Source organism: Rattus norvegicus, chromosome 6 (genome assembly GCF_021556685.1).
Source record: "Rattus norvegicus strain SHRSP/BbbUtx chromosome 6, alternate assembly SHRSP_T2T, whole genome shotgun sequence".
Taxonomy (NCBI): Eukaryota; Metazoa; Chordata; class Mammalia; order Rodentia; family Muridae; genus Rattus; species Rattus norvegicus.
Genome location: NC_141539.1, coordinates 47,158,008 through 47,171,666, shown reverse-complemented (window position 1 = coordinate 47,171,666; position 13,659 = coordinate 47,158,008). Strand labels below are relative to the sequence as shown.

Here is a 13,659-nt window from a genome sequence, read left to right as displayed (position 1 = left end):
TTTTAGAATGAACATGTCTTAAACTTAAGCCATATAAAGAACTGGATATGTAAATCTAATATCTGCATTTAGAAGCTTTGTATCTGTCTCCCCAATAGTAAGTATGCATTACTGTTTGCAGGGTAGGTCTTATTGAGAAGCCATGGGCACTTTACACTAGATACGGCAGCGGCATTTCAGTAATCATACAGTAGTAAGACCTCCTCCGTAGGACATTGGGTGGATTGCTGGGGATTGTGGGTACAGTACAAATCCTGGGGTTTTTGATCACGCAAGTCCATTGTTGAGTTTCATGGTTTCTGGGCTGTATGACTTGAGGGTGTAACTTCTGAGCCTCCTCCACTTTTACTTTTATGAAGTAGAGATAATGCACATGTTGTCTTAGGAGCAGGTAGATGTAATTAATGGCATGTAACAATCTTTACTGGTGAGTTTCTGAGATAAGCAGGACCCCAACTTCAGCCTTCAACTGTCCCCATGTGTTTCCTTATTAATCAGTTTCCAGAAAAGATAAATGCATAAGCTTTTACCCTCATTCCCCAAGCATTAGTTAATGAGCTTGCTGTCCCCCCTGCCCCATACAGAATGTGAAGGTTTGTTTTTTTTAAAGTACATTCTTTAAATTAGAATACGCACAATCACTTAATATAACAGTACTTTTTGCAAAAAATAGATTACACAATACTCAGAAATGCAGGGAATAATCTTACTCTTTCAAAATTAGACAGCAGGTGCCTGAAGCTCAAGCAGCTTTCACAGTGGAGACAGGGAATGCTTGGTGACACCAGAGAGCTGTGCTGTAAAAGAAACCACTTGCCTGCAAGCTGTCCCTGTGTTCACACAGTGCTAAGCGAAATAACCTCTGTGTCAGTCCTTTCAAGTGGGCCTCAGGAACTACAAGAAAAACAGTTGGGTGGACTCTCAAGCAGTCACAGGTCTGCCTCATAGCTTCTCTCTCTTTATGTGTCTGTGCATTTGTGGGCACACATGCCATAGCATATATGTGGAGGTCAGAGTTTAACGTAAGGGAATTATTTCTCTCTTTCCATTATGTAGATCCCACAGATTGAACTCAGATTTCAGGCTTGGGAACAGGCACTTTTACCTATGAGCTATCTTGCCGGCCCCCATGCCTCCTTTAAAGATTTTGAAAATGAGTTCTGCGCAGGTTTTATAACTAAACCAATTAGTGCATTTGTCTTTACAGGAAGAATAATGCTGTATGTACCTATAAGTTGTTGGCTGCTGTGGGTCTGGAGAGGTGACTTGGTGGTTAAAGTACTTGCCGCTTTTTTTTTTTTTTTTTTTTTTTTTGGTTCTTTTTTTCAGAGCTGGGGACCTGACCGAACCCAGGGCCTTGCGCTTCCTAGGCAAGCGCTCTACCACTGAGCTAAATCCCCAACTCCTACTTGCCGCTTTTACAGGAGACTGGAGTTTTCCCAGCACGCATGTTGGATAGCTCACAACTACCTGTAACTCCGCTTCAAGGGAGCCAACACACTCTTCTGACCTCCCTGGGCACTCACTCGTGGGGGTATACACGCCCACACACAGACACACAGCAGAGGAATAAATCTTCTTTTTTCTGAGAGAAAATATGGAATGTTTCACAGATTTGCACAACATCCTGTGCAAAGGCCATGCCAGTCTTCTTTGTGTCATCCTAAGCTTAGTGTGTGTGCTGGCAAAGTTCGCATATTATAAATCTGGGGGAAAAATGCTAGTGGATATTATTCATCTCATTTCTTGTAGGTCTTAAAGAGTCTTTAAACTGTGAATGCATTCTTTCTCCAGGCATTTTAAATTATACTTGACATCAAGTACAGAACGCTTTTCACAGAACTTGCGAGTCGTGGTGGTGGATGGGAAAGAGGAAAGCGAGTACAGTGTGAAGTGGCAGGACTTCTTCAGCGGACATGTGGTTGGTGAGTATGGAGAGGGTGTTCTGTGTTGCGTCTGAGATGATGTACTTTATCTTGCCACTTACTGCAGTGATGGAAAAATCTGACATAAACCAAGGAGAGGGGAGTGGATCTGACGTGAGATAAACCCTGGCAGAGTTCACCTCACAGGCCAGGAAGCATGGGGCAAAGAGAGGGGCAAAGGGACAAGGCACATCCCTCAAAGGCTTGCCCCCGCAGCCTACCTTTCCCAAGTAGATCCCGCCTCTAGTTAGCCTATTCAGCTGTGACTTCACATGGCTCAATTCCTTGATGAAGTTAGGAGGCATTTTTAGGTTCAGACCATGGTAGGTCTCCAGCTTTAATTTAATTACAGTCTTTTTTTCTTTTTCATTTGGGGAGTGTGTAGGGAAAGGGGTGTCGTAGTTGGCTACATAGTTTTATCTGAGCTGTGTAAGCTTGGGAGCAGAAACAGCCGAATAGGAGGAAGTAGATACTGTTTAGCATGTTGTTTACCTAGCCTTCCTGCCACCTTCCCTCCCTTCTTCCCTCTCTTCCTCCCTCCTTTCTTACCTCTTAAAGTAGCCCAGACTGGCCAAGGTGTGAAGTAATGCATCTGCCTGAGTTTGGATTTTACTTTGTTCTAATAAGGAAAAGGAAATGGCATTTCCTTTCCTTTCCTTTTATTTTATTTTATTTTATTTTATTTTATTGAGATAGGGTTTTTCTGTGTAGCCATGGCTGTCCTGGAACTCATTCTGTAGACAGGCTGGCCTAGAACTCAGGTATCTGCCTGCCTCCCAAGTGCTAGAATTAAGGTGTATGCCACCATGCTCAGCTAACTTTCCTTAGTTTTTTTTTTTTTTTGTTTTGTTTTCTTTTGGAGACAGGGTCTCACTAGGTAGCCTAGGCTGACCCACAACTCATGACAGTCCTGTCTCAGTTGCCTGACAGCAGAGATTGTAGTCTCTTGCTTCTTTCCTAAACACGTTTGGGTTAAATTCCGAAGGGAAGTGGGTGAGTGTCACATTACCTGACCTGCTCTTCCTCTTGGGAAGACTGAGGTACTAGGCCTTTTCAGGATTGTGTTTCTTGTTTGCAGAGCTCTCTGTCTAACAAGGGAAAGGCTATGCTGATGAAGGGGCTATCTGATTTATTTTTTATTATCAACCATGAGTAGGTTTTTTTTTTTTTATTACTTTTTTTATGTATATGAGTACATTGTAGTTGTCTTCAGACACACCAGAAGAGGGCACCTGATCTCATTACAGATGGTCATGAGCCACCATGTGGTTGCTGGGAACTGAACTCAGGACCTCTGGAAGAGCAGGCAGTGCTCTAACCGCTGAGCCGTCTCTCCAGCCCCACATGAGTAGGTTATTACTTGGTAATCTTTCTTTTGTATTTATGTATTGGAGTGTGTATGTATCCCATACACACATGGAGATCAGAAGATAACCTATGGGAGTTGATGCTCTCCATGTGTGGGTCCCAGGAGTCTAGTTCAAGGCTTCAGGTTTGCTGACAAGGGCCTTTAGGCCTGCCGATTCATTTTGCTGACCCTGAAACAAATATTTTTGATAATAAAACCACCTTTTTCCTCCCAAGGTGAGCCTGACTCTAGGGTTCTAGCGCACATAGGAGATGATGATGTCACAGTAAGAATCAACACAGATGGGGCAGAATATAACATAGAGGTAAGTCTGTGTGTAAGAGTGTTGTATTTGTGGGCATGAGTTTGAGAGAGAGTCTCTTATAACCCATGCTAGCCTCTTAACTGGCTGTGTAGCTAAGGTTAGCCCTGAACTCCACATCTTCTGCCTCTTTTCCTGTCTGCCTTCCTTTGGAGTTGTTTTTCTCTCAGCAGCTGTCTGTCTGGTTGTTACAGAGCTTCTTGGTTGTTATAAGTTCTTTAATTAAGTACAGTGGGTCAGCCCTGCAGTCCCTCTTGGGAGGCTCAGGCAAGAAGATTGCCTTGAGTTCTCTGCTTAGCCCCCAGGAAGGCAGAAGCAGGAGGATCATTGTAAGGTCGAGGCCAACCTGGGCTACATAGTGAGCGTTTGAGCTGCATAGAGAGACCCCAGGGTGCTTTACAAAACCTAATCCTAAATGCTGCAATTATGCCGCTATGCCTTGTCTGTGGTACTAGTAATTGAGCCCAGGGCCTCTGCATGCTCGCTAAGTGCTTGACATACACTCATTGCTATGCACACCAAGTACGGCTAGCCATACTGTTCTTCCTGCAAAACTGGGTTCAGAAAATACATAGTTTGTCGTCATATGTTTTTCAACTAACAATATAATTATGCCTATCTTTCCAGGTTAATAAATATAGAGCTGAATGAAGTTTCTTTAGTGAAGCCTCCCGAGTAGACCATTGTTTAGCCAGTTCTTTTTGATGATCAATTATTGTGCTTTAATTTCTTGAAATAGAAATGTCTAGCATGAGCAGTGTTGAGCACGCTTTTGGGTGGATATATTTAATTGGGATGGTTTGGATGACCAGTCTTAGGTCTTCATTGTTGCGTTGTTTCATTTTGTTTTTGAGATTCAATCTTCTTGTGGCTCTGTAGGAGGCCATTTTGCCTGTGTTAGCTTCAGCGTTCTCAGCAGCTTGTGTGAGGGTTCATTTTTCTACAGTCCGATGTCCTAATGGGCATGAAGTGGTGGCTTACTCATTCATTTTCTTATACATCATAACTTTATGCCTAAAATCCATTTTTACATTCTTCACAGCTGAATCCAGTATATCTAAAGAAACCTTGGCTTTGTAAAAATGGGAACAGCCCTTTGACTTGGAGCACATGAGCTGTATTTACTGTGACCTGGCCCGTTGTTATAAATGCAGACTCTTCCAGCATCATTTTTTCTGTAGTGCTGGGGGTTGACATCATGGATTAGAACAAACAAAGGGCTGCTGTTCTGGAAAGCAGTAGAAGGTTTAGGCATATCATTAGGAGTTTTCAATCATCTCTTATAAAAGAAAGCTTTGCTGTATGTAAAACCTATCATGTCAAAGAGGCTGAGTGCCTGAATGTTAAAGGGAGATGAACCGTACACACCACATACATAGGAACGTCACCTGTTGTCTCTGCAGTGACATCTGTAGCACTGGAGTAAAGTAAGAATTGCAGAAACATTTTATTTTTATTTTTTTATTTTTTTTTTCGGAGCTGGGAACCGAACCCAGGGCCTTGTGCTTGCTAGGCAAGCGCTCTACCACTGAGCTAAGTCCCCAACCCTTGCAGAAACATTTTAAATAGGTCTATGGGAAAGGATAGACTTTTCTTTACTAGCTTATACAGGAATATGCATAAAATAAATTTATTTGCAGTGTCTAAATTGTAAGATAAAACAAGTAATTTATTCTCTAAGAAACAATATTATCTAAGAACAAAGAGTGTTTTAAGAATTTTATTTCATGTTAGAAATTCTTGGTTTTTTTGTTTTTTATTTTGTCATCTTTGTTTTCCTTTTTAGCCACTTTGGAGGTTTGTTAATGATACTAAAGATAAAAGGATGCTGGTGTATAAGTCTGAAGATATCAAGGATTTTTCACGTTTGCAGTCTCCAAAAGTATGTGGTTATTTAAATGCAGATAGTGAAGAGTTGCTTCCAAAAGGGCTCATAGACAGAGAGCCATCTGAAGGTAAGACTCACAAATATATTTCAGGCATGGCATAAGCACATCATACTGTTTCCCGCAAGGTGCTTGTTAATTGGTAAAAATAGCATGGTTATTGAATAACTCAAGTGCTTGGTCGGAAAATGTAGTTTTGTTACAGTAATTCTTTCCTGTTAAGTAGTAGTTGTAAACACTAGAATATAAGAGGTGCAACCTAGTTGTCTTAAAGGAGACTAAGGAGGGAGACGGGGATGTGGTCTAGGGGAATTCTGTACTTTGTAGACCTTCAAAACAGTAAAGTGCTGTGTCTGAAAAGTGGTCTTGAGAGTTTGTAAAAGATTAGTCAGGTGGCAAGAGAGCTCTGTGGTGTTTGAAATACTCACAGGCTGTCAGTCATGGATATATCTATTTGGGTTCATTTACAACAAAAACCTGTTGGGATGGTATTCTTCTGTCTTTGTTATTTTTGTTTTTATGTTTTTAAAGAGGCGAGGTCTTGATAATGTCTCAGGCTGGCTTGAACTGCATGGCTCAAGGGTCCTGCCTCCAACTCTCGAGTAGGTGGGACTGCAGGCATAGCTACCGTGTTAGGCTTGCTGTCAGTATTTGTGGAGATCTTGAAGAGCATCATTAACATTTTAGGATATTGATAATAAATTCTTAAACAATTAGATAAGTATTCTGTTAACAAAGACAAAGTAATCTTTTAAGTTTTCTATTATAAGGATACATTTGTTTGTAGCACTGTATGTACACAATTTATTAAAAAGGAATGATGGTGATTTTGCTTCTGCTTGCTTTAGTGAGGCTCCCTGACTGGCAAGTGTGAGTGTCTTAGTGTGCTTGTGCTTTCTCTTGCTGTGACACACATCAAGGTCAAAAGCAATCGTGTAAGAAGATTTATTTCACATTATGGCTTACCATCCATTAGAAAGACAAGTCAGGCCAGGACTTAAGGCTGGGTCACTACTTACTGGTTTGCTCCTCCGGCTCCCTCAGCTTATTCTTTTGTTTGCTTGTTGTTCAAGTTGTGGTTTCCCTGTCGCCTTGGCTGTCCTTGCTCTGTAGACTAAGCTGGTCTTGGATCTAGAGATCACCTGTCTCTACCTCTTGAGTGCTGGGATTGAAGGCATGTGATGCCATGCCTAGCTTTAGCTCTGTTTTTTTTTTTTTTTTTTTAAATACAACCCCAAGACCATCTTCGTAGGGGCGATACTACTCACAGTGGGCTGGGTCCTCCCATATAAATTGTTAATTTAAAAAAAAAGTCCCACAGACTTGGCTATAAGCCTGTGTCATGGAAACATTTTTTCAATTGAACTTTCCTCTTCCCATGATTCTCTAGCTTGTGTCAGGTTGACAGAGTGGCTAACCCAGTGTATATGAGTGTGTCTAGGATTATGTTTTTGTATATACCTATTTATAGGTGTTCAGATGGGTATGTGTGTATGTCTACATACTCCATAAACTTACGTTTGCTTATGAGTATAGGTAAACATTAAATAGCCTGTTTGTATCAGGGAGCTGGGAAGATTGCATCCCTACGTTGATGATCTTAAAGATGCCTCCAAGTACCCTGGGTTGCTTACATTTTGATTATTTTAAACAAGGTGGGCTCTACAGTGCACAGTGGCCTTCAGCTCTCTGTCCTCTTGTATCAGCTTCCTGTGCTGGGTTACCTGTGCTGTCACACTTGGCCCAGTGTTCCTTAAGTTTTAGTGTACAATTACCTTGATCTTTCTTTTAATTTTTTTAACTTTATTTTTGATTAATTCATAGAATTATAGAAGAAAATGGTCAGTGGCTTCATTGTCTAGTGATGATTATTTTACTATATTAAACATACATGAAAAATTCTTTCCTTTTGTGGTAGTGGGTTGAAACTGGGGTCTTGCATATACCAAGCCCCATTGGTTTTGGATTCAACAATTTTAACCTTATATTACTTTTTACTTTCTATCTTTTTCCAGATTACTATCATTATTATTATTATTATTATTATTATTATTATTATTAAAGATACCATTAAGGACAGATGTTATGGTATATGACTATTATCTTCGTACTTGGGAGGTAGAGGCAGTAGGATCAGAAGTTGAAGGACAACCTTGAGTGCATAGGGAATTTAAGATCAGCCAAGTCTGCAAGAGACCCTGTCTCCAACCTTGCCCCTGGAAAAGAAAAGGATAACCTTTAATAATATTAAGCTTAAATAATGTTTGTTTCAGAAAAAAATTAGAACTAAGTGTTACTATAAAAAAACCGTCCTCGTTTTGATGAATTTTAATTTAATAGTGCATACACATTCATATTAGAGTTTGTCCGTCGAGTGAAGAGGCGAGCTGAACCTAACCCATTGAAGAATACTTGTAAATTACTGGTGGTGGCAGATCATCGATTTTATAAGTACATGGGCCGAGGAGAAGAGAGCACTACTACAAATTACTTAGTAAGTATTTGATGATATACAGGTTAATCTAGCAAGTCATCTATGTGGGTAAATTAATTCTATTAAGAGGAGGCTGGGGCTGGAGAGATGGCTCAGTGGTTAAGAGCACTGTCTGCTCTTCTAGAGGTCCTGAGTTCAACTCCCAGCAACCACATGATGGCTCACAACCATCTGTAATGAGAACATGCCCTCTTCTGGTGTGTCTGAAGACAGCTACAGTGTACTCATATACATGAAATAAAAAATAAAGAGGAGGCTGCAGTAATTTACAACTTACACCAGGCCTGCTCCAGGTACTGTTAATTTCCTGTTATTTTGAGGGCCATTTACTGGATCTTACATTTTTTTTTTCCCCCCCGGAGCTGGGGACTGAACCCAGGGCCTTGCGCTTGCTAGGCAAGCGCTCTACCACTGAGCTAAATCCCCACCCCCGGATCTTACATTTCTATACAGAAACTATAGTTTCAAAATTAAAAGTGTTTTTTTTTAAATGACTATTTTCTATACGTTAGGCTTTTCTACATAATGAATTGGGGGAACATTTATAATGTACCTTCTTCATGCACGTGAGCTCTTTACAAACATTAGTGTCAATGCATAGATTTATATTTCAGAATAAAACTATATATTTGTGAGAACTTGTGTGTTTTTCTGATTGTATCTATCCCACAGGTGTTTGTTATTGTCACGTTACCGAGATGACCTTAGGATAGAATATGAAATAAGTGAGACACTCATAGCCACAGTTAACCCTAGGGCAGAGATGGGAAACAAAGATGAAAGAAGTTTAATAGCCTTCTGGGGACCTCAGGACCTCATGTCTGTGAGCAAGTGCCTTGCACTGAGCTGTATCCCAGCCCGACATGAAACTTTTAGCATCTGCTACTAAAATTTTAAAGTTAAGGAAATTTTCTCTGGAGTTGTTTCTTCTCTCAGTTTGACCCCATTCATCTTGGTAGCTTGGCACTGATTAAAATGTTGTCATTGAGGGAATAGAAGAAGGGCAGCTATTCACGACCAGCAGCCTGATGCAGCAAAGACAGCTTTCTTATTGCCTGCTTTCCCACTCTCTCCATTTTCTTCCAACTCTCCCTCAGCTTCTTTCCTTCTGTCATGGATGAATTTATTAGGAGAATAGTGGGAGTCATTGTAATTCTTCTTCATAAGCAAGAGAGTCTTTCTTAAAAAAATCCCTATCTGGGGTTTGTATTAAAGGACTCCTTGTATTTTACTTCTTATTGTATACCATGAATGTGAGCATACTGTGAGGTTCACTTTTTCAAAGTGCATTTCTCATTACTACTTGAAGCAAAGAACTGTTCTTTCATGGCTGCAGCAGCCAGCTAACCCATTTTTTTGAACAGATACTCTTCTTTGAGAAAGGATAAGTAGGCTTTTTTTGTTGTTGTTGATAAGTAGTTTATTTTTCTGATGTAGTAATTATGCTATGTAGTAATTATGCACACACATGTTCTCATACATGTGAAAAATGTACATATTACATACACGTGTTCCCTACTCCATGCAAAAAGATGGAAGAAATAAAAGACAGTTACCACCATTTTACCTGTTCTAGGGCCACACTTCAGCCACTCACAACACAGAATGAAGAGCAGCTGCTTTCTAGAGTTTTGGTAAATCAGTGACTTCTTATTTTCACAGTTGACTGGGATGGCAGCATTTTAAAGCCTGAGGTTATGTAGACAAGAAACATTCTTTCTTGTATCAGTGTTTTAAGTTTGGCTCTAGGGATAGCTTCTTGATACATCCCTCAGTGATAAAGATTGGTTTCTCAACGCCAGTTTTCATAATCTTGCATTTTTCTCCTCTAGACGTCTATTCTAGTAGGTTTTATTATATTGCAAAGTGGTAGAGTTCTACATAACTTCACCTTTTATATCCACAGATAGAGTTAATTGACCGAGTTGATGACATATACCGGAACACCTCGTGGGACAATGCAGGATTTAAAGGTTATGGAGTACAGATAGAACAGGTATTCATCCATAGTATGCTGATACATGAGTATCATATACATAGTGAATATTGTTCTCTCAAAAACCAAGACCTACCTTAACATTAATCATAAACATTCTCATATTGTGAAATTTTTTTTGAGGATAAATTGTGTTGTGTTTTGGCATTTAATACTAGTTAATAAAGTTTCTGACTTGATGGTTATTTTAGGAATGAACCTCTTAATGCTATTATATTCCTCTGATCTGTTAATTATCGTCTTTCACTTCTGTAGTGTTTTCTTTTTCTTCTGATTATGTGTCAGACTTTGGTTAGAATTCTGGTACATACCAGCAGTGGCAGGGTATACTAATAAAGGGGTTCTGATGGAATTCTGCGGTTCTGAGTCTGTAGAATTTACTTCAGAATGCACTGAAGGGGAAGAGCTTCTGCACTGCAGTAGATGTCTGCTCTCCTCTGCTCCTTAGCGGACACAGCATGCTGTTAGTGCCACACCGGAACCATCATGATTGTTCTTGGTAAAAATTGACTTCGGTGGTTTGGAAATTGAGTATTGCTTTGGAAAAAATGCATGTTTTGATATAATTTCCAGGTTATTTTTTTTTCTTTTTTTCGGAGCTGGGGACTGAACCCAGGGCCTTGCGCTTGCTAGGCAAGCGCTCTACCACTGAGCTAAATCCCCAACCCCCCAGATTATTTGTACTAAAACATAGTCTTACAGGTTATATTGCACAAAATTGATAGATTAAAAAAAAACAAAGGCAAACTGCAAAAAAAGAAAAAAAAATCACTTACTTGACCAGGTGACGCAGGTCTATAATTCTAGTTCTTGGCAGGCAGCGGCAGGAGCATCTCTGTAAGCTCTAGGCAGCCTGGTTTACAAAGTGAGTTCTAGATCAGTCAGGATTCATCTTTCCAAAGATAATGTGTCATGGACGTGCAGTATGCATGTACGTGTACGTCTGTATTCAACGTCTGGCAGTGCACTGTACATCTTGGCCCTTTGGGTTTTAATTTTATGTTATGTCAGATATTATTCCCTACTGATAATGTAAAGCAGACTTAGTGGGTTTAAAATCGCTACAGTATGTTCAGGTTTTTATGGATCAGCAAATCTTTGTTTTAGGAACTTGGAAACAATTGAAGAACATGGTAGTATGGGAAACAGATGCCGGTTTCTTTAATCCATTGAGGGATCGGAGGCTGTAATTAGGTGTGCAGTCTGTTGGGCTTCCACTTACTGCCTGTCAGAATTGACTTTGGCCTTCCCCTTATGGCTACCATAATGTTCGTGCAGACAGAAGGGAGCCCTAACCACTTTCTCAGAGTCTGATCAGAAACCTTTGTTCCTTTCCTCTTAGTCAGTTTAATAGGAATTTGTCTTAAACACACATGAAGGAGAAGCTCCATTTTTTTTTTTTTTATAGTCTCCTATATTTAGGTACAAAAGTGGTGTTATCCCAACCCTTCACTTTTTTTTTTTTTTTTTGGTTCTTTTTTTTTCGGAGCTGGGGACCGAACCCAGGGCCTTGCGCTTCCTAGGTAAGCGCTCTACCACTGAGCTAAATCCCCAGCCCCTCCAACCCTTCACTTTTAAATTGGCTGTAACTGTAATAAATATCTTAGGCTCATGTAATACAAGTTCTCGTTTTTTTTTCAAATGTGGAGGATGTGAGAATTTAGTACATTTATATATTTATAAATAATTCATTGACGTGTTTTCTATACCATATGTTTTTCAGTTTGTTTTGGACAATAAATATTTGAGCTAAAGAATTTGGGTTGCAAAACATTTTTTATGGGAATAGATAATTTGTGTGTGTGTGTGTGTGTGTGTGTGTGTGTGTGTGTGTGTGTGTGTACGTTCGTACATAGGTACGTACGTACGTACATGTACATGCATGTGAACAGCTTGTGTGTTTAGTTTTGAGTCAGGCTTTGGCTATGTAGCCCAGATTGGCTTTGAACTAATAGTGATGTCCTGTCTCTGCCTACCAAGTGTTAGGGTTATATAGATGCTGATTTTTTTCTTTTTAGACATAAAGTTATGGAAGGTTATGAACTTGGATGCTGGGGAGTCAAACCTGAGTCCTGAGTAGGAACAAATGCTTCTAGCTGCTGAGATCTCTTAAGCTCTAGGATGCCCGGCTTTGGTGTTGTTTTGGTAGTTTTTTTTAGGCAGGATCTCTCCCATCATTCCTGGCCATCCCGGAACACACTGTATACATCAGACTGCCCTTAAACTCAGATCTACCTGCCTCTGGCTTTGGCAGTCTGGGCTAAAGGTGTGTGCCACCACACCTAGCCAGATGCTGGTTTGCTTTTGTTTTTTGCTTTTTTTTGTTTTTGTTTTTAACGATGAAATAATGTAGTAAATGTCTTAAGCTGTTTTGGAATTATTCTAAGTATGTTCTCTCTTAAGTATAGATTCGAATTCTCAAGTCTCCACAAGAGGTAAAACCTGGTGAAAGACACTTCAATATGGCAAAAAGTTTTCCAAATGAAGAAAAGGATGCTTGGGATGTGAAGATGCTGCTGGAGGTAGGCCATGTTCTGCATGGTTCTTTTCATTTTTAATGCATACATCTATCTGTACCAGTGGAGGAACCTGGTAGAAACCTTAATGTCTTTGAGAATCTAGTTAGGCATAATAGCCCTTCTCTAGAAACTAACATGAATCGTCTCATCATTGTGTAGACTTTTATACTGTTTTGTACCTCGGGTCTCTGAAACGTAACTACAAGTCTTTGAGGGCAGGATTTACCAAAGAAGCTGTAAGCATGTATTGGCCAGCACAAATATCACTTGAAATTTAAATAATTTATTTTCATTCTGGTAATGAATTTGAAGAATGTTAGTGCCCTGGTGTGCCTCCTTACCTTAGTGTAAGCACAGTTTCAGTGTCTGTACACATTACTGCTTTATTGTAAATTGGCTTACTGTACTGGGATGTATATTACTTTCTTGGTGCTGCTGTAACAATTGAGTACAAATTTAGCATCTTGGAACATTTGAGTAGGTTTTTCGTTGTTGTTGTTATTGCTTTTATTTTAATCTTGTAGTTTCAATGTATTGGTCCAGGTCAGCCTATATGAATTTCTTGATTATGCATACACAAGAACAAGATTAAGTTTCAAACATGAATGGAATTAAAGGCTTTTATCATCCCCCCCCCCATGGAGATTGTATGGTATGTTTATATAGTACTAGTTTATGTAATTTGATCTGCCAGCCTCCAGGAGGGGGATTGAGATAGTATCTTTGTGTTTTATTTTGTAGGTGATGTTTGTTTTTCTGGGACAGGATTTCTCTGTGTAGCCCTGGCTGTCCTAGAACTTGCTCTGTAGACCGGGCTGACTTTGAACTCAGAGACCCACCTGCCTCTGCCTCCCTATGCTGGGATTAAAGAGCTGCATATCATTTACTTTTGAGATAAGTCTCAGCAAATGTGTCAGCTCCAGCTGCTGTTAGCAGAGTGCCACAGCCTGGGAGGGTCAAGCCACTGGCACTTACTTTGTCATAGCTCTGGAAGCCAGAAAGACAAGGTTGAAATATTGGCAAGATTGTTTTCTCCTCAGGCCTCTCTTTAGCATGCTGTTGTCTTCTTTTATGTGTGTTCTAATCTCATGAAGACATACGCGTTGTTGGAATTGTAGTTCTAGTGTGGCACACCCTGAGGTTACATTCATGTGGCCCTGGATTTGGAT

General features: G+C 40.0%; 1 protein-coding gene and 1 non-coding gene across 3 annotated transcripts in view; one reads left to right on the top strand and one right to left on the bottom strand.

The window, feature by feature from the left end:
• Adam17 (ADAM metallopeptidase domain 17) overlaps window positions 1-13,659 on the top strand; it is a 47,717-nt gene that overhangs the window by 17,428 nt on the left and 16,630 nt on the right. The window contains 6 exon segments of one of the 2 annotated variants that reach the window (NM_020306.3): window positions 1,795-1,925; window positions 3,510-3,598; window positions 5,382-5,550; window positions 7,842-7,975; window positions 9,882-9,971; window positions 12,380-12,493. In NM_020306.3, the coding sequence (NP_064702.2) occupies window positions 1,795-1,925; window positions 3,510-3,598; window positions 5,382-5,550; window positions 7,842-7,975; window positions 9,882-9,971; window positions 12,380-12,493 (727 nt within the window). 2 annotated transcript variants of the gene reach the window in all.
• Window positions 1,592-1,697, bottom strand: LOC120093315 (U6 spliceosomal RNA). Its single transcript, XR_015623539.1, has one exon. It is a non-coding gene; the product is annotated as a U6 spliceosomal RNA (small nuclear RNA).